Genomic DNA, 21,311 nt, shown 5'->3' with positions numbered 1-21,311 from the left:
GGTGGATTAATGCTCGGGTTTACAGGGCCCAGGGGTGGATTAATGCTCGGGTTTACAGGGCCCAGGGGTGGATTAATGCTCGGGTTTATCGGGCCCAGGGGTAGATTAATACTCGGGTTTACAGGGCCCTGGGGTGGATGAATGCTCGGGTTTACAGGGCCCGGGTTGTATAATGCTCGGGCTTACAGGGTTTTGGGGTGGATTAATACTCGGGTTTACAGGGCCCAGGGGTGGATTAACACTCGGGTTTACAGGGCCCAGGGGTGGATTAACGCTCGGGTTTACAGGACCCAGGGGTGGATTAATGCTCTGGTTTACAGAGCCCAGGGGTGGATTAATGCTCGGGTTTACAGAGCCCAGGGGTGGATTAATGCTCTGGTTTACAGGACCCAGGGGTGGATTAATGCTCGGGTTTCCAGGGCCCAGGGGTGGATCAATGCTCGGGTTTACAGGACCCAGGGGTGGATTAATGCTCTGGTTTACAGGGCCCAGGGGTGGATCAATGCTCGGGTTTACAGGACCCAGGGGTGGATTAATGCTCTGGTTTACAGGGCCCAGGGGTGGATCAATGCTCGGGTTTACAGGACCCAGGGGTGGATTAATGCTCTGGTTTACAGGGCCCAGGGGTGGATCAATGCTCGGGTTTACAGGACCCAGGGGTGGATTAATGCTCGGGTTTCCAGGGCCCAGGGGTGGATTAATGCTCGGGTTCACAGAGCCCAGGGGTGGATTAATGCTCGGGTTCACAGAGCCCAGGGGTGGATTAATGCTCGGGTTTACAGGGCCCAGGGGTGGATTAATGCTCGGGTTCAGAGCCCAGGGGTGGATTAATGCTCGGGTTTATAGGGCCCAGGGGTGGATTAATGCTCGGGTTCACAGAGCCCAGGGGTGGATTAATGCTCGGGTTTACAGGGCCCAGGGGTGGATTAATGCTCGGGTTTCCAGGCCCCAGGGGTGGATTAATACACGGGTTGACAGGGCCCAGGGGTGGATCAATGCACTGGTTTACAGGACCCAGGGGTGGATTAATGCTCGGGTTTACAGGACCCAGGGGTGGATTAATGCTCGGGTTTACAGGGCCCAGGGGTGGATTAATGCTCGGGTTTACAGAGCCCAGGGGTGGATCAATGCTCGGGTTTACAGGACCCAGGGGTGGATTAATGCTCGGGTTTACAGAGCCCAGGGGTGGATCAATGCTCGGGTTTACAGGACCCAGGGTTGGATTAATGCTCGGGTTTACAGGGCCCAGGGGTGGATCAATGCTCGGGTTTACAGGACCCAGGGGTGGATCAATGCTCGGGTTTACAGGGCCCAGGGGTGGATTAACACTCGGGTTTACAGGGTTTTGGGGTGGATTAATACTCGGGTTTACAGGGCCCAGGGGTGGATTAATGCTCGGGTTTACAAGTCTCGGGGGGGATTAATACTCGGATTTACAGGGCCCAGGGGTGGATTAACACTCGGGTTTACAGGGTTTTGGGGTGGATTAACGCTCGGGTTTACAGGGCCCAGGGGTGGATTAATGCTCGGGTTTACAGGGCCCAGGGGTGTATTAATGCTTGAGTTTACAGGGCTCGGGGGGAATTAATACTCGGATTTACAGGGCCCAGGGGTGGATTAATGCTCGGGTTTACAGGGCCCAGGGGTGGATTAATGCTTGAGTTTACAGGGCTCGGGGGGAATTAATACTCGGATTTACAGGGCCCAGGGGTGGATTAATGCTCGGGTTTACAGGGCCCAGGGGTGGATTAATACTCGGGTTTACAGGACCCAGGGGTGGATTAATACTCGGGTTTACAGGACCCAGGGGTGGATTAATACTCGGGTTTAAAGGACCCAGGGCTGGATTAATGCTGGGGTTTACAGGGCCCAGGGGTGGATTAATGCTGGGGTTTACAGGACTCAGGGGTGGATTAATGCTCGGGTTTACAGGGCCCAGGGGTGGATTAATACTCGGGTTTACAGGACCCAGGGGTGGATTAATACTCGGGTTTAAAGGACCCAGGGCTGGATTAATGCTCGGGTTTACAGGGCCCAGGGGTGGATTAATACTCGGGTTTACAGGACCCAGGGGTGGATTAATACTCGGGTTTAAAGGACCCAGGGCTGGATTAATGCTCGGGTTTACAGGGCCCAGGGGTGGATTAATGCTGGGGTTTACAGGACTCAGGGCTGGATTAATGCTCGGGTTTACAGGGCCCAGGGGTGGATTAATGCTGGGGTTTACAGGGCCCAGGGGTGGATTAATGCTGGGGTTTACAGGACTCAGGGGTGGATTAATACTCGGGTTTACAGGACCCAGGGGTGGATTAATACTCGGGTTTAAAGGACCCAGGGCTGGATTAATGTTCGGGTTTACAGGACTCAGGGGTGGATTAATGCTGGGGTTTACAGGACTCAGGGGTGGATTAATACTCGGGTTTACAGGACCCAGGGGTGGATTAATACTCGGGTTTAAAGGACCCAGGGCTGGATTAATGCTCGGGTTTACAGGGCCCAGGGGTGTATTAATGCTTGAGTTTACAGGGCTCGGGGGGAATTAATACTCGGATTTACAGGGCCCAGGGGTGGATTAATGCTCGGGTTTACAGGGCCCAGGGGTGGATTAATGCTTGAGTTTACAGGGCTCGGGGGGAATTAATACTCGGATTTACAGGGCCCAGGGGTGGATTAATGCTCGGGTTTACAGGGCCCAGGGGTGGATTAATACTCGGGTTTACAGGACCCAGGGGTGGATTAATACTCGGGTTTACAGGACCCAGGGGTGGATTAATACTCGGGTTTAAAGGACCCAGGGCTGGATTAATGCTGGGGTTTACAGGGCCCAGGGGTGGATTAATGCTGGGGTTTACAGGACTCAGGGGTGGATTAATGCTCGGGTTTACAGGGCCCAGGGGTGGATTAATGCTCGGGTTTACAGGACCCAGGGGTGGATTAATGCTCGGGTTTAAAGGACCCAGGGCTGGATTAATGCTCGGGTTTACAGGGCCCAGGGGTGGATTAATACTCGGGTTTACAGGACCCAGGGGTGGATTAATACTCGGGTTTAAAGGACCCAGGGCTGGATTAATGCTCGGGTTTACAGGGCCCAGGGGTGGATTAATGCTGGGGTTTACAGGACTCAGGGGTGGATTAATGCTGGGGTTTACAGGACTCAGGGGTGGATTAATACTCGGGTTTACAGGACCCAGGGGTGGATTAATACTCGGGTTTAAAGGACCCAGGGCTGGATTAATGCTCGGGTTTACAGGGCCCAGGGGTGGATTAATGCTGGGGTTTACAGGACTCAGGGGTGGATTAATGCTGGGGTTTACAGGACTCAGGGGTGGATTAATGCTCGGGTTTACAGGGCCCAGGGGTGGATTAATGCTCGGGTTTACAGGGCCCAGGGGTGGATTAATGCTCGGGTTTATCGGGCCCAGGGGTAGATTAATACTCGGGTTTACAGGGCCCTGGGGTGGATGAATGCTCGGGTTTACAGGGCCCGGGTTGTATAATGCTCGGGCTTACAGGGTTTTGGGGTGGATTAATACTCGGGTTTACAGGGCCCAGGGGTGGATTAACACTCGGGTTTACAGGGCCCAGGGGTGGATTAACGCTCGGGTTTACAGGACCCAGGGGTGGATTAATGCTCTGGTTTACAGAGCCCAGGGGTGGATTAATGCTCGGGTTTACAGAGCCCAGGGGTGGATTAATGCTCTGGTTTACAGGACCCAGGGGTGGATTAATGCTCGGGTTTCCAGGGCCCAGGGGTGGATCAATGCTCGGGTTTACAGGACCCAGGGGTGGATTAATGCTCTGGTTTACAGGGCCCAGGGGTGGATCAATGCTCGGGTTTACAGGACCCAGGGGTGGATTAATGCTCTGGTTTACAGGGCCCAGGGGTGGATCAATGCTCGGGTTTACAGGACCCAGGGGTGGATTAATGCTCTGGTTTACAGGGCCCAGGGGTGGATCAATGCTCGGGTTTACAGGACCCAGGGGTGGATTAATGCTCGGGTTTCCAGGGCCCAGGGGTGGATTAATGCTCGGGTTCACAGAGCCCAGGGGTGGATTAATGCTCGGGTTCACAGAGCCCAGGGGTGGATTAATGCTCGGGTTTACAGGGCCCAGGGGTGGATTAATGCTCGGGTTCAGAGCCCAGGGGTGGATTAATGCTCGGGTTTATAGGGCCCAGGGGTGGATTAATGCTCGGGTTCACAGAGCCCAGGGGTGGATTAATGCTCGGGTTTACAGGGCCCAGGGGTGGATTAATGCTCGGGTTTCCAGGCCCCAGGGGTGGATTAATACACGGGTTGACAGGGCCCAGGGGTGGATCAATGCACTGGTTTACAGGGCCCAGGGGGTGGATTAATGCTCGGGTTTACAGGACCCAGGGGTGGATTAATGCTCGGGTTTACAGGACCCAGGGGTGGATTAATACCTGGGTTTACAGGACCCAGGGTTGGATTAATACTCGGGTTTACAGGACCCAGGGGTGGATTAATGATCGGGTTTACAGGACCCAGGGGTGGATTAATACTCGGGTTTACAGAGCCCAGGGGTGGATTAATGCTCGGGTTTACAGGACCCAGGGGTGGATTAATGCTCGGGTTTACAGGACCCAGGGGTGGATTAATGCTCGGGTTTACAGGGCCCAGGGGTGGATTAATGCTCGGGTTTACAGAGCCCAGGGGTGGATCAATGCTCGGGTTTACAGGACCCAGGGGTGGATTAATGCTCTGGTTTACAGAGCCCAGGGGTGGATCAATGCTCGGGTTTACAGGACCCAGGGGTGGATTAATGCTCTGGTTTACAGGGCCCAGAGGGTGGATCAATGCTCGGGTTTACAGGACCCAGGGGTGGATTAATGCTCGGGTTTACAGGGCCCAGAGGGTGGATCAATGCTCGGGTTTACAGGACCCAGGGGTGGATTAATGCTCGGGTTTACAGGGTTTTGGGGTGGATTAATACTCGGGTTTACAGGGCCCAGGGGTGGATTAACACTCGGGTTTACAGGGTTTTGGGGTGGATTAATACTCGGGTTTACAGGGCCCAGGGGTGGATTAATGCTCGGGTTTACAGGTCTCGGGGGGGATTAATACTCGGTTTTACAGGGCCCAGGGGTGGATTTATACTCGGGTTTACAGGGCCCAGGGGTGGATTAACACTCGGGTTTACAGGGTTTTGGGGTGGATTAACGCTCGGGTTTACAGGGCCCAGGGGTGGATTAATGCTCGGGTTTACAGGGCCCAGGGGTGTATTAATGCTTGAGTTTACAGGGCTCGGGGGGAATTAATACTCGGGTTTACAGGGCCCAGGGGTGGATTAATGCTCGGGTTTACAGGGCCCAGGGGTGGATTAATGCTTGAGTTTACAGGGCTCGGGGGGAATTAATACTCGGATTTACAGGGCCCAGGGGTGGATTAATGCTCGGGTTTACAGGGCCCAGGGGTGGATTAATACTCGGGTTTACAGGACCCAGGGGTGGATTAATACTCGGGTTTACAGGACCCAGGGGTGGATTAATACTCGGGTTTACAGGACCCAGGGGTGGATTAATACTCGGGTTTAAAGGACCCAGGGCTGGATTAATGCTCGGGTTTACAGGGCCCAGGGGTGGATTAATGCTGGGGTTTACAGGACTCAGGGGTGGATTAATGCTCGGGTTTACAGGGCCCAGGGGTGGATTAATACTCGGGTTTACAGGACCCAGGGGTGGATTAATACTCGGGTTTAAAGGACCCAGGGCTGGATTAATGCTCGGGTTTACAGGGCCCAGGGGTGGATTAATACTCGGGTTTACAGGACCCAGGGGTGGATTAATACTCGGGTTTAAAGGACCCAGGGCTGGATTAATGCTCGGGTTTACAGGGCCCAGGGGTGGATTAATGCTGGGGTTTACAGGACTCAGGGGTGGATTAATGCTGGGGTTTACAGGACTCAGGGGTGGATTAATACTCGGGTTTACAGGGCCCAGGGGTGGATTAATACTCGGGTTTAAAGGACCCAGGGCTGGATTAATGCTCGGGTTTACAGGGCCCAGGGGTGGATTAATGCTGGGGTTTACAGGACTCAGGGGTGGATTAATGCTGGGGTTTACAGGACTCAGGGGTGGATTAATGCTCGGGTTTACAGGGCCCAGGGGTGGATTAATGCTCGGGTTTACAGGGCCCAGGGGTGGATTAATGCTCGGGTTTATCGGGTCCAGGGGTGGATGAATGCTCGGGTTTACAGGGCCCGGGTTGGATAATGCTCGGGCTTACAGGGTTTTGGGGTGGATTAATACTCGGGTTTACAGGGCCCAGGGGTGGATTAACACTCGGGTTTACAGGGCCCAGGGGTGGATTAACGCTCGGGTTTACAGGGCCCAGGGGTGGATTAATGCTCGGGTTTACAGGGCCCAGGGGTGGATTAACGCTCGGGTTTACAGGGCATAGGGGCAGATTAATGCTCGGATTTCCAGGGCTCAGGGGTGGATTAATACTTGGGTTTACAGGGCCCAGGGGTGGATTAACACTCGGGTTTACAAGGCCCAGGGGTGGATTAACGCTCGGGTTTACAGGGCCCAGGGGTGGATTAACGCTCGGGTTTACAGGGCTTAGGGGCAGATTAACGCTCGTGCCTACAGGGCCCAGGGGTGGATGAATGAAAGGTCTGGCTCTAAGTTTTAGACGATCCTGCTGAGTACTGCAGGTGATGGAGAATAGTTTCTCTGTCTGCGCGATCGGTTTCAATTAATAACATGAAAACTTTGATTAAATCACCCCTTCTGAATTCCAGGGACTACAACCCTCATAGTGAGGTGATGCAATCTGGCAGAAAGAATAGAGAGAGGCAACATACACTTAATGGTACAGTTCTGAAGAGTGTGTAGGGACAGAGGGACCTGGGGGTTCATGTGAATAGATGTTTGAAGGTGGCAGGATATATTGAGAGAGTAGTTGGCAAAGCAAATGGGATCTTGGACTTCAGAAATAGAGGTATTGAATGCAAAAGCAGGAAGTTATGCTGAACCTTTATAAAGCTCTGGTTTGGCCACAACTAGGGTATTGTGTCCAGTTCTGGTCATCACACTTTAGGAAAGATGTGAAGGTCCTTGAGTGGGTGCAGAGGAGATTTACCAGAATGGTTCCAGGGATGAGGGAATTTAACTACAAGGTTCGGTTGGAGAAGCTGGGGTTGTTCTCCTTGGAGCAAATGGGATTGAGGAGAGGTCTGATGGAGTAATGCTCAGGTTTGAGTATTATGAGGTTGAAAATGATGACAGGTTTAGATAAGGTAGACTAAGAAAAACTGTTCCCATCCAATTAGCTGATGGTACAAGGATTAGGGACACAGATTAAGGTTTTGGGCATGAGATATAAGAGGGATGTGAGGAAGCAGTTATTTTGACTCAGTGAGTGGTAATGACCTAACTGCCTACGAGGGTGGTGGAAGCGGAGATGATCAATGATTTCAAATAGAAATTGGATGGACACTTGATGGAAATAAACCTGCAGGATTACATGGATAGAGTGGGGGGATTGGGAATGAGTGGATTGATCTACAGAGAGCTGGCATGGAAACAAAAAGCTAAATGTCCTCCTTCTGTGCTCTAATGACTATGACTCATTTGTGTAATCTCTACTTGTAATTTATGGAGTCCAGGTATCATTCAAATAAATCTACACTGCACTCCCTCCAAGGCCAATACATCCTTCCTAAGGTGTGATGCCCAGAACTGAACACAATACTCCAGGTGTGGTCTAACCAGGGCTTTGTGTATCTCAGTGCTTTTCCAGTCACACTGATACCTGAAATCTTTTCCCACAGACAGAACAGACAAACCTTTTTCCTTCCACATTCAAAGGTCGATGATATTCAGGTCCTGATGAATCGAGTGACTCTGTCAGATCTTGATGTGATGTTTGGTTTGAGTTTCCCCGTCTGTAAATCCTCCCCTTCAAAGCCCCTGTAAAAGGAGTTTACAAAAACATCACTAACAGTCCAGAATAAAAATTCACAACATTCTCTCCTCCTGCTTCCTGGCCCAGGATGGCTGCACACGCGCCCTGCTGCACATTGTCCTGAGGGAGGCAACACACCATCCTCGATTCACGTCTGCGGCTGCAGAAACGCCTGTCTATTCCCCTAACTATTGAATCTCCTATCACAATTGCTTATTGTTCTTCCAGTCATCTTTGTGCCCCCTGAGCAGCTGAGCCAACTGTGATGCCACGGACCTGGCTCTGGCTGCACTCCCCAGATGAACCATCACTTTCATCAATATTCAGAACTGAATACTGGTTGGAGAGTGAGATGCACTCAGAGGTCCCCTGCACTATCGGCCTGGTTCGTCTCGACTGTCCTTTGGCCACCCACTCCCTCTCTCCCTGCATATTCTTAAGCTGCGGGGTGACCCCATCTATCGCCTGCTATCCACAAAGCTCTCAACCTCACGGATGCGCCGCAGTGCCGCCAGCTACTGCTCATGCTCCGAAACCCGGAGCTCGAGCTCCTGCAACTGATGACACTTCCTGCACAAATGGTTATCCAGGACATGGGAAGTGTCCTGGTGTTCCCTCATAGCACAGGATGTGCTCCGGAGGTTGGAGCAGCCCTGCCATTCCTCTATCAATTCAATCACAAACCTTGCTAATACTAATAAACCTTCCCACTTAAAAATAAAACTCACCACCTACTCACTTCTCTTCTGTTATAGAGTCACAGAGTCATTTATGGCACAGAAGGAGGCCATTCAACACATCGAGTCCATGCCTGCTCTCCAACGAGCTAACCACTCACTTCTTTAATTGCACACATGTACCTTTAATTCTCACTATGGGATGTAGCAGTAGGAATTCTTAAAGTATCCCAAAGACATTTCTTCCTCTGTTTATTTGAACCCAGCTAACACCTTGATCAAAGCAACGGAGGGAGGAATTCCATAACCACATGAGACGCTCCTACCCTAGTATCCAACAGCACATTGTACCTTTTTCCAAACCTTGGGAGATATTGCCTTACTTCATGTGATAAAGTTCACACATCCTGCATCAAAGAATTTCCAATGCCCAATCAGCTATTGATTTAAACATCATCAGGTTACAAGATCCTGGCAACACAATATCTGAAGCAGCACTAGCTGACTGACTCCATCCTCTTCCGCTTTCCTTATTGTTGACAGCATCTCACCTCCAGGCGTCATTTAAATCTCGGGAAGCTCCCCCTTATTCTGAAGAAAACTGGAATGTTTAATTTCCAGCTCCTTGGACTAACGTCCTAACTTTGGAGAAAGGGAAACAAAGCTACAATACTTACCAGCCAATCAACTCACAGACTTCCTGACTCGGTGGAAACGGGAGTAGAAACCGGGAAGCGGCGGCTCGGATGGGGGAGATGCTGCACCATCGCTTTAATGGTACCCCTTCCCTCCCCCGCCCCCCTCCTGCCGGATGCGGTGGCTCTGATTCAGCGCCTGAGTGCCGCTTCCAGGAGCCGCATCGCGCATGCTCTGTGCAAACAGGCAGTCTCGGGGGCGGGGCCTTCCCGCGCCGGCGGGTTGCGGCCCTTCTGATGGCCCATCGCTGGGCATTATTATTATATTAAGGATGTGTGAAGCAGAATGCAGACAGGTTTCAATCTCACTTTGAAGAGCTGGAACCTGTCATAGCCGCTAAGCGCATTGCACTGTTGAACTACAAGAAAGCCCCCAGCGAGTTAACATCCGTAGCACTTAAAGTAGCCAGAAGCACCCCACAAAGAACAGCCAGGTGCTGCGCAAATGACTACTGGCAACACCTATGCAGTCATATTCAGCTGGCCTCAGACACCGGAAACATCAGAGGAATGTATGATGGCATTAAGAGAGCTTTTGGGCCAGCCATCGGGAAGATCGCCCCCCTCAAGTCTAAATCAAGGGAAACGATCACTGACCAACGCAAACAAATGGACCGCTGGGTGGAGCATTACCTAGAACTGTACTCCAGGGAGAATGTTGTCACTGAGACCACACTCAATGCAGCCCAGTCTCTGCCAGTCATGGATGAGCTGGACGAACAGCCAACAAAATCGGAACTCAGTGATGCCATTGATTCTCTCGCCAGTGGAAAAGTGAATAATCAACAGTGCCAAGCCTGCTATACTCTCAGCACTCCATGAACTGCTTTGCCTGTGCTGGGACGAGGGAGCCGTACCACAGGACATGCGCGATGCCAATATCATCACCCTCTATAAGAACAAGGGTGACCGCGGTGACTGCAACAACTACCGTGGAATCTCCCTGCTCAGCATAGTGGGGAAAGTGTTCGCTCGAGTCGTTTTAAACAGACTCCAGAAGCTGGCTAAGCTGTACCCTGAGGCACAGTGTGGCTTTCGAGCAGAGAGATCCACCATTGACATGCTGTTCTCCTTTGCCAGCTACAGGAGAAATGCCACGAACAACAGATGCCCCTCTACGTTGCTTTCATAGATCTCACCAAAGCCTTTGACCTCGTCAGCAGACATGGTCTCTTCAGACTACTAGAAAAGATCGGATGTCCACCAAAGCTACTAAGTATCATCACCTCATTCCATGACAATATGAAAGGCACAATTCAGCATAGCGGTGCCTCATCAGACCCCTTTCCTATCCTGGGTGGCGTGAAACAGGACTGTGTTCTCGCACCTACACTGTTTGGGATCTTCTTCTCACTGCTGTTCTCACATGCGTTCAAGTCCTCTGAAGAAGGAATTTTCCTCCACACAAGATCAGGGGGCAGGTTGTTCAACCTTGCCCGTCTTAGAGCGAAGACCAATGTACGGAAAGTCCTCATCAGGGAACTCCAATTTGCTGATGATGCTGCTTTAACATCTCACACTGAAGAGTGTCTGCAGAGACTCATTGACAGGATTGCGGCTGCCTGCAACAAATTTGGCCTACCCATCAACCTCAAGAAAACGAACATCATGGGACAGGACGTCAGAAATGCTCCATCCATCAATATCGGTGACCACGCTCTGGAAGTGGTTCAAGAGTTCACCTACCTAGGCTCAACTATCACCAGTAACCAGTCTCCAGATGCAGAAATCAACAAGCGCATGGGAAAGGCTTCCTCTGCTATGTCCAGACTGGCCAAGAGAATGTGGGAAAATGACGCACTGACATGGAACACAAAAGTCCAAGTGTATCAAGCCTGTGTCCTCAGTACCTTGCTCTATGGCAGCGAGGCCTGGACAACGTATGTCAGCCAAGAGCGACATCTCAATTCATTCCATCTTCGCTGCCTCTGGAGAATAATTGGCATCAGGTGGCAGGACCGTATCTCCAACGCAGAAGTCCTCAAAGCGGCCAACATCCCCAGCATATACACCCAACCGAGCCAACGGTGTTTAAGATGGCTTGGCCATGTGAGCCGCATGGAAGATGGCAGGATCCCCAAGGACACATTGTACAGTGAGCTCGTCACTGATATCAGACCCACCGGCCATCCATGTCTCCACTTTAAAGACGTCTGAAAATGCGACATGAAGTCCTGTGACATTGATCACAAGTCGTGGGAGTCAGTTGCCAGTGATCGCCAGAGCTGGCGGACAGCTATAAAGGCGGGGCTAAAGAGTGGCGAGTCAAAGAGGCTGAGCAGTTGGAAGGAAAAGAGACAGAAGTGTAAGGAGAGCCAACTGTGTAACAGCCCCGACAACCAATTTTATCTGCAGCACCTGTGGAAGAGTCTGTCACTGTAAAATTGGAATTTATAGCCACTCCAGGCGCAGCCTCACAAACCACTGACCACCTCCAGGCACTTACTCATTGTCTCTGCAGACAAGGAGCCAAAGAAGAAGGACACATTTGCTGACAACGCAAGCACGAGGTGCAACACTGGCACATGCAACTCATCGCCTGTGACATCACTGTCTGCGACGTCACCGTCCGCAGCTGCCAGTAATAAAGATGGCGCTGCTCAATTTGACACAAAAAAAGCGAATTAAACCCAAACCGCCTCAATGATCGGGATCGCCGAATTCACGTCCCGGCTACCTCCATCGATCGCCGCTTCCGCGCCCGCCCAGCTCGCCATTGCCAACTCCTCAGCGACCCTTCCCCTCTCTGCCCCTGTTGAGGCGATCAATGGCCCTTACCCAACATTCTCAGCGCTGGAGAGCAGTGCGCAGGCGCCATGAGAAGCTGCATTTGGAGCATGCGCATGCCGAATCACATCTCAAGCAGGGTTCGATGCGCCTGCTGCGTTAACTGCGTTTCTCTGTCTGCAGCTGTTGCCCGACCTGATGCTTTTTTCCTGCACTTTCTCCTTTTATTTCAGATTTCCAACATCCGCGGTATTTTGCTTTTGTTTTTATTACAGGCGTTGCTTACGGAACTGAGTCGAGAAACACAGACAGACCAATTCAGAGCCGGTTTGTATCGGGGTGTGGAAGTCGGGTCTGACTTCCTGTGTTGCTCTTTTTTGTTGCATCAGTTTGAACTGGACTGGAGTGGAGATGGAGGAGAAGCTGCTGGCTTTCATCCCAAGTACTTTTGAGCCCAGTCGTGTCCAACAACTTCCAATGTGAGACTAGCAAGGGAGGTAAATCGGAGGAGAATGTGCAGCAGGTCGCATGCAGGACCATCCTGGACCAGGAAGCAGCAGGAAAGAGTGTTGTGAATTTCTATCCTGCCTGACAGTGATGGCTTTTGTAAACTCCTTTTACAGGGTATAAGAATGGGAGGATTTGCGGATGGGAATGTCAAGCCAAAAATCATGTCACGATCTGATAGTCACTGAAGGACCTGAATATCATCGGCTTTTGAATGCAGAAAGGGAAATGTTTGTCGATTCTGTCTGTGCGAAAAGGTTTCAAACATCGTTGTGACTGAAAACAAATCAAGACACACACACACTCGAGTGAGAGTGCACTGACTGTGGAAAGAGATTTAACCAGTTACACAGCCTGAAAAAAATAATTGCACCATTCACAGCGGGGAGAAACCGTACATGTTTTCTGTGTGTAGACGAGGCTTCAACTGATCATCCAACCTGGAGAGAGACAGGGACACCCTCACCATGAAGAAACCATGGAAATGTAGTGCCTGTGGGAAGGGATTCAATTTCCCATCGCGGCTGGAAACTCATCGACGCAGTCACACTGGGGAGAGGCCGTTCAGCTGCTCCGTGTGTGGGAAGGGCTTTACATGTTCATCCAGCCTCTATACACACCAGCGAGTTCACACTGTGGAGAGACCATTTAAATGTTCTGACTGTGAGAAGAGCTTTAAAAGGACAAGGGATCTACAGACACACCAACGCATTCACACTGGGGAGTGGCCGTTCGCCTGCTCTGTGTGTGGGAAAGGATTTACGTATTCATACAGCCTCAGTATACACCAGCGAGTTCACACTGGGGAGAGGCCGTTCACCTGCTCCGTGTGTGGGAAGGGTTTCGCTCAGTCATCCCAGCTCAATGAACACCAATTTGTTCACACTGATAACCGACCTTTTCAGTGTTCTGACTGTGGTAAGAGATTTAAAAGTAAGAAGGATTTACGGAAACACCAACGCACTCACGCTGGGGAGAGGCCGTGTACCTGCTCAGAGTGCGGGAAGGGATTCACTCAATTATCCCACCTTCTGACACACCAGCGTGTTCACACTGGGGAGAGACCGTTTAAATGTTCTGACTGTGAGAAGAGCTTTAAAAGGAAAAGGGATCTTCAGATACACCAACGCATTCACACGGGGGAGAAGCCGTTCACCTGCCCTGAGTGTGGGAAGAGATTCACTCAGTTATCCAACCTGCTGACACACCAACGTACTCACACTGGGGAGAGGCCGTTCACTTGCTCCAAGTGTGGGAAGGGATTCACTCAGTCATCCCACCTGCTGACACACCAGCTTGTTCACACTGACGAGAGACCATTTACATGTTCTGACTGTGAGAAGAGATTTAAAAATACGCAGGATTTGCTGAGGCACCAGCGAGTTCACACTGGGGAGAGGCCGTACACCTGCTCCGTATGTGGGAAGGGATTCACTCAGTCATCCAACCTTCTGACGCACCAGCAAGTTCACATATAATGGCAGGGATTGGATTCTGCTGTTTCTGCTATTAATCACATCCAGAATGGAATCATGACTGGAAGCCTGTTTCCAGTGGGGTTCCACGGGGCTCAGTACCAGGTTTTTTGCTTGTTGTGGTATATTTCACAGATTTAGACTTAAAGGTAGGGGGCATGATTAAGAATTTTACAGAGAAGACAAAATTCGGCCGTGTAGTTGGCAGTGAGGAAGAAAGCTGCAGACTGCAGGAAGAGATCAGTGGATGGGTCAGGTGGGCAGAAAATGGCAAATGGAATTCAATCTGGAGAAGTGTGAGGTAATGCATTTGGGGAGGGCAAACAAAGCCAGAGAATACACAATAAATGATAGGATACTGAGAAGTGCAGAGGAACAGAGGGATCCTGGAGTGCATGTCCACAAATTCCTGAAGGTGGCTGAACAGGTAGATAAGGTGGTTAAGAAGGCAGACATGATGCTTGCTTTTATTTGCTGAGGCACAGGATATCAGAGCTGGGAGGTTATACTGGAACTGTATAAAACACTGGTTAGGCCACAGCTGGAGTGCTGTGTGCAGTTCTGGTCACCGCATTACAGGAAGAACGTGATTGCATTAGAGGGAGTACAGAGGAGATTTACAAGGATGTTGTCAGGATTGGAGGATTTTGGCTGTCAGGAAAGATTGGTTAGGCTAGGGTTGTTTTCTTTGGAACAGAAGAGGCTGAAGTGTATAAAATTATGGGGGCAGAGATAGAGTGCATAGGAAGGAGCTATTTCCATTATCAGAGAGGTCGATAACCAGGGGACATAGATTTACAGTAATTGGCAGAAGGATTGGAAGACAGTGAGAAATCTTTTCACCCAGAAGGTTGAGGTTTGGTGTTTCGAACTCACTGTCTGAAAGGGTGATCGAGGCAGCAACCCTCATCACATTTAAAAAGTACTTGGATATGCAATTGAGGAGCAGTAACCTACGAGGCTACAGACCAAGAGCTGGAAAGTGGGATAAGACTGGATTACTCTTAATGGTCAGTGCCGACATGATGGGCTGAATGGCCGCCTTCTGTGTCATAACGTTTCTATGGTTCTATGATAGTTGGGGTTTGTTGCTGCTCAGTTGAAAAACCCCTATCACTTGACTAGAGTTTAATATTCTGGTTAAATGTCAAATAAACTAGCCGTGTTTTAAAGACACGGTTATAGATTTTTGCCTTCTCCAGCTGAGTGTTTAGCATCACCTGGCTGCAGCTCAGAAAGGACAATCTGGGGGGAGGATCGTACGGCAGGAACAGAACTTCAGTCTGAACACAGTCCTTCAGGATCACACTGAGAGGGACAAACAGCACTTTGGTCTTTCTTGTCTCTCTTCACTGACAGCAAAGTCCCCGTGTGGGTTAATCCTGAGGCCTGTAAGAAATGTGTCCCAGCCGCTCTCTTCCATGGTTCAGAGTTCCTGGGCACGAAACAGAAGGCTCCTTTACAACTGTGTTTAGAGTCAGGAAGAACAACGGTGAATGCTGGAAACGTGCTGTCAAATCAGAGATTGGTGTAAAACTGGGATCTGTTCCTGACTGAAAGTGAAACGGCAGGTTTAAATTTCCAGTCTGAAAATGACTGTGGTAATTATTCTACAAAACTTTAATGTGTTTGTGTGACAGTCCTGAGTGAACCATTTTAAGGCAGGTGTTAACTCATTTAAAATATACCTGTTTCAAATAAATTGATTAAAGTCTGCATTAAAATAGCAGACGGAGGAGTTCACAGGAGCCTGTTAACTGCTGGTACAATTATATAACAGACATTTGATCTCCAGATAGAGAAGTACCTGAAACATGTTTCCAGGAATTCCCAGTTTTATTGATGTGTGAGTGTTAGACACCAGGATAACTAAAAATACACAACCCGGAATATCCATGGGGATGCGATCCTGACAGTTACTCTGGGATCACTCTTGCTGTGGAACTCCACCATTGACCCTGCTGAAGGTTGTAGGCTCAGGGAGTGGGGCCTCCAGGAGTGGACTGTAAGAAAGCTGGGTTTCAGTATCCTGACAGATACATGGTGAGGAACCAGAGGAATCCTTACTAAAGAACTGTCTGGGGTTTTACCTGTCAGTGTTGGTCTACAGGTGAATGATGCCTGACTCCCCGAACAGTCTTACATTAAACCCAGTTTGGAACAAGATGATTTCAGTTTCCAGGAGATTAGGGACAAATATCACCCACAATTGAGGGAGACAAAAGCAGGCATTAGAGAAACTGAGAGATCTTTGGAAAAGAAGATGGTGATAATAGTGAAAGCTTTACCAGCTACATTAGGAGACAGAGACATAACATGGAGTGTCATAGAATTATTGAGTACATAGATTCACCTCAATCGATAGAAATGGTTCTCAAATATGTTTGGTTGATCACATTTTCAAATGGATTAGTTATCACAGATCCCACCCCACATAAATTATACTCTAATCTCCTTGTACATTTACATTGCTGAATGTAAAGTTCATCAGTGTCCTGTTAAAGGGACTTGCAGGAAAGTTTACCAGGTCTGTTCGATATAGTGAACATTGATGTGATTGGTGATGTGAAAACTTTTATCCTTCCTTCAGCTGAAAGGTAACCCGACAGGAAATATCCACTGAGTCTCATTGTAAAATTAATTAAATAATGAAAATGATACATTTGTGTTTAATTCAGCTTTCTCTCACCTCCCAGTGGGTCTGTCCTGTCCTGTCCTGTCACTGCTGGGTCTGGCCCTGTCCAGTTCCACCAGCCCCGATAACATGGACCATCTCATCATCCATGTGTGAGAAAGACAATCCCAGATCTGATTTGCTCCAAATTAAATTTCATGTTTAATTGAAGGGCTGCATTTCACTCCTGGTTTATTCCTTGAGATTAAAATGACAACACACGCTGTGTCCACCCATCATTCTCCCGGACGCACCATCATCTCACAATCAGGATCATGTGTCTATGAAGGGGAGGTTGTTGTCCTGTCTAGACCACCCTGAATACACTTGCTCCATAACTGTCAGGAATAAAGGATCCCGGGATTGTGAGAGGAGCCTCAAGGAATCAGTCTCAATGATCCTGTAAAATAGAGGAACACATGAGTGGGAGGAGGCCATTCAGCCCCTTCAGCCATTCAATTACATCATTGACTGATCTGTATCTCAGCTACATTTACCCAGTTTGGTTCCATATTCCTCAATAAACTTACCCAATAAAAATATATCAATCTCAAGCTGTAACGTTCACTCCGTCTGTCTGTCTCTCACTGTCAGTTGCTCACTCTCTTTCTGTCTGTCTCACACTTTGTCAGTTTCGGTCTGTCTTTCACTCTCTCTGTCTGTCCATCACTCATTGATTCTCCCCCTCAGACACAGAGTAGCTGCCACTCCAAGGTCAACACAACACCCAAGATGAACCCAGGACTGTGACCTCATAAAGAACACAATCGGACCAATGTTCCCAGTCATTTCCAATCAGGATCCGTGAAGCTGACAGTGGATAAGAACAACATTAACCAGAGTGGAAGGAAATCAGACTCATCCTGGTGTGAGTCAGCTGCTGACCTTCCATTTGTGTGATATCACCATCTCCTTACTGTATTAGGAAAAGGCTGACTTGAGTACAGCAGAAATGCTGATTTATCGGAAATTTTAAAATTGCCACAATATAAATCCCAAGTTATTTTTAAACATGTGAATGAAATGATTTGAACTAATTGCCTACAGGTTTAACTGTGGGTTTATAATGTTGGCTCCTTCAGAGAGTCTCATCGACCTAAAGGCTGCTGTTAAATACATTTCCTGAGTGGATTAGCATTTAAAACAGGTTTGCAGGTGTGATCCTCTATTCACACACCAAAGGTGAGAGAGGTGCCGTGGGAAACACACTAAGTCCAGTAGCTGAAAGTGATCAACAGATTAGGTTTTGCCAGGGCTTGAAAGTTGCAGCTACGAGGAAAGATTGGATAGGCTAGGGTTGTTTTCCTTAGAACAGAGGAGGCTGAGGGGTGACTTAATTGAGAGATACAAAGTTATGAGGGGCCTAGTTAGAGTAGACAGGAAGGATCAGTTTCCCCTAGAGGAGAAGTCAATTATTTATTTATTTAGAGATACAGCACTGAAATAGGCCCTTCGGCCCACCGAGTCTGTGCCGACAAGTTACCAGGGGGCACAGATTTAAGGTGACTGGTAGAAGGATTAGAGGGGACTTGAGGAAAAGCTGTGTCACTTAGAGGGTGGTGGGTGTCTGGAATTCACTGCCCGGAGCGATGGTGGAGGCAGAAACCCTCAAATCTTTTAAAAGGTACCTGGACATGCACCTGAAGTGCTGTAACCTGCTAGGCTACGGACCAGGTGCTGGAAGGTGGGATTAGATAGGACGGGGTTTTTTTGACTGGCGCAGACATGATGGGCTGAGTGGCCTCCTTCTGTGCTGTAATTTTTCTATGGTTCTATTTACTGATCCTGGGCGTGTTACTGATACCTTTCCTGGATACCGAGGTTAGAAGAGGCTCTCTGGAAGGGATAAGGAGCTGGGACTTTTCCATGAGAGTAACTGAAGGTATAAGAACTGAAATAATCCAGAGTGAGAAAGGAGAAAATACACAAAAATGGAACAGTTGGTAAAAGGACATCAATCGGTCTCTTCTCCTGGGAAATTAAAGACCTGATAAAGTGTGCATTTGAAACAACATTCATTCATTTGACAGATATCAGAATATTAAACTCCAGTCCAGATATAGAGGTATCAGCAGGACCATTAAACTCCGACTATCAGAATGAACATGGTTCAGTCCTGGATGTGATTAACAGCAGCAGCAACAGTAGAATCCAACCCTGCAGTCACTTGTGAACTTGCTGGCAAAGGAGTGTTTATTCACTTGCCTTGGTGAGTGCAGCTCCAACAACACCCAGGAAGCTCGACACCATCCAGGACAAAGCGGCCCGCTTGATTGGCACTCCCTCCACCAGCAGTGCACAGTAGCGGCAGTGTGAACCATCTACAAGATGCACTGTAGCAACTTTCCAAAGCTCCTTCCACAGCAGCTTCCAAACCTGCGACCTCTGCCACCTAAAATGACAAGAGCAAGCAGGTGCATGGGAACACCACCACCTGCAAGTTCCCCTCCAAGCCACACACCATCCTGACTTGAAACTGTATCACTGTTCTGTCCCTGTCACTGAGTCATAATCCTGCAACTCCCTTCCGAACAGCACTGTGGATAAACCAAGCAGCTCACCATCACCATCTCAAAGGCAGTTAGCGATGAACAATAAATTCTGGCCTTGTGAGTGATGTCCACATTATTAATAGGTCTAGAAGTCTCATGTAAGCAACTTTAATACTTACTAAGAAATATAAGCTGAGTAGATTCTTTGTCCTTTATCTTATATTGATCCATCAATCAGAGTAAACATGCAAGTCCCACGTGTCCACAGTCACTTACACGAGGTCAGCCCGCTGGATGGAACCTCGGGCATCCTGAGCTTGATCTCCGGTGTCTCCAGTCTCGACTGCCCCCTTACATCAGTATCCCCTCACTTTTATACCCTGTAGTGATCCAGCTCTGGAACCTGACTCTTCTTTGTCTTCTCTGCTGGGTTTTGGCAGGAAGTGAGGAAAAGACAGCTGGAACTTCTCTGATCTGTGATCTGCAAGGACACATTCCCTGGTTCCGGGCAGTTACTTTTCTTCAGTAATTTTCTCATTATTCCTAAACTACCCTGTCTACTGTTCATTCTGTTATTTCTTATAGTTTCACAATTATAGATAGAAACGTCACATATTATGTGACTCTATTCCTCACTTTGGTTTCAGTTTATATTGTGTTTAATAACAGACAAACTCTGTATTTTTGCCTGATCTGATTAGAGTTTCCAATGAGCTGATTCTGTGGAATGGAATGTCGTTAGTAGTGAAGTGCCCGTTTGAGTTTCTAACTTGGAATAAACTTCTCCAACCCATAATACACATAATATCAGACATTTAATGTCAAGGGGAGAGCCAACTGTGCAACAGCCCCAACAAACAAATTTCTCTGCAGCACCTGTGGAAGAGCTTGTTACTCCAGAATTGGCCTTTATAGCCACTCCAGGCGCTGCTTCACAAACCACTGACCACCTCCAGGCGCGTATCCATTGTCTCTCGAGATAAGGAGGCCCAAAAGAAAAGAAAAAAAAAAAATGTCAATGCATTTTAGCCATGTTTGGTTAATATCTGTAAATCCTACAAGAGGTTCAGATATACAAACCTTTAAAAGTGGAAGGACAAATTGATAAAGTGGTTAAAAAGCACATGGGATCCTAGATTTATAATTTGGGGTGTAGAGTACAAAAGGACAGAGATCATGTAAATCATTGGTTAGGTTACACTTAGAATACTGGGTCAAATTTTGTGCATCTTACACCAGGAAGGATGTCAAGGCCCATGGAGCGGGTGCAGAAGAGATTCACTGAGATGATACCAGGGAAGAGAGGCTTTAGTTATCAGGAGAGATTAGAGAAACTGGGGCTCTTTTCAATAGAACAAAGGGTCATTGGAGGTCAGAGGGAGGGCTTCAAAATGTCATCAGATAAATGAGGAAAAATACACCCAAGGCAGGGTACAGCATGGGTTAGATACAGAGTAATTCTCCCTCTACACTGTCCCATCAAACATTCCCAGGACAGGTATGGATGTGTTACCAAAGTTGGGAGAGGCACTCTGGGGAGTTGAGACTTGTCCATGAGAATAACAAAGGTATGAAAACGAAAATAAACTAGAGATCTAGACTAATGATGAGGTGTTAGTTGTAGCTCAGTGGTTACATTCTCATCTCTAAGTCAGTAGGTTGTGGGTTCCAATCCACCTCCGGAGATTTGAGCATAAAATCTAGGCTGAAATTCTACTGCAACACTGAGGGAGTGCTGCACTGTCAGAAGTCCCGTCTTTCAGAGGACACCTTCAACTGAAGGGTATAGAAAATCCATTGGTGTTATTCTGAAGAGCAGGGGAGATCTCCCCAGCGTCAACATTCATCACCTAATCAACATCACTAAAACTGATTAACTGGACATTATCACATTGCTGTCTGTGGGAGCTTGCTGTGTGCAAATTGGCTGTGACTTTTCCTGTATTGCAACAGTGGCTGCAGTTCAATAGAATTTCATTGGCTGTAAAGTGCTTGGAGACGTCCTGATGTCATGAAAGGCCCAAAAAAAATACAAGTCTTTCTTCAAGAGAGAAATAAAGGCCCAGAAATGGAGCAGTCGAGAACAGGATTTCATTTACTCTCTTCTTATCCTGGAGAAAACAAATACTCGACACA

General features: G+C 48.7%; 1 protein-coding gene and 1 pseudogene across 2 annotated transcripts in view; one reads left to right on the top strand and one right to left on the bottom strand.

Moving 5' to 3' along the window:
- LOC137349236 (zinc finger protein 91-like) overlaps positions 1 to 21,311 on the bottom strand; it is a 233,097-nt pseudogene that overhangs the window by 59,024 nt on the left and 152,762 nt on the right.
- Positions 1 to 21,311, top strand: part of LOC137349209 (zinc finger protein 432-like) — a 117,319-nt gene that overhangs the window by 52,522 nt on the left and 43,486 nt on the right. Inside the window, exon 8 of one of the 2 annotated variants that reach the window (XM_068014656.1) lies at positions 13,008 to 17,634. In XM_068014656.1, the coding sequence (XP_067870757.1) occupies positions 13,008 to 14,012 (1,005 nt within the window). In that variant the 3' untranslated portion in view covers positions 14,013 to 17,634. Of the gene's footprint in view, positions 1 to 12,171; positions 17,635 to 21,311 lie in introns of those variants that run through there. The other variant, XM_068014655.1, reaches the window with a different exon arrangement.

Source organism: Heterodontus francisci, chromosome 34, assembly GCF_036365525.1.
Source record: "Heterodontus francisci isolate sHetFra1 chromosome 34, sHetFra1.hap1, whole genome shotgun sequence".
NCBI lineage: Eukaryota > Metazoa > Chordata > Chondrichthyes > Heterodontiformes > Heterodontidae > Heterodontus > Heterodontus francisci.
Note: the sequence above shows the minus strand (reverse complement) of the source record. Positions and strands in the feature narration are given on the sequence as shown.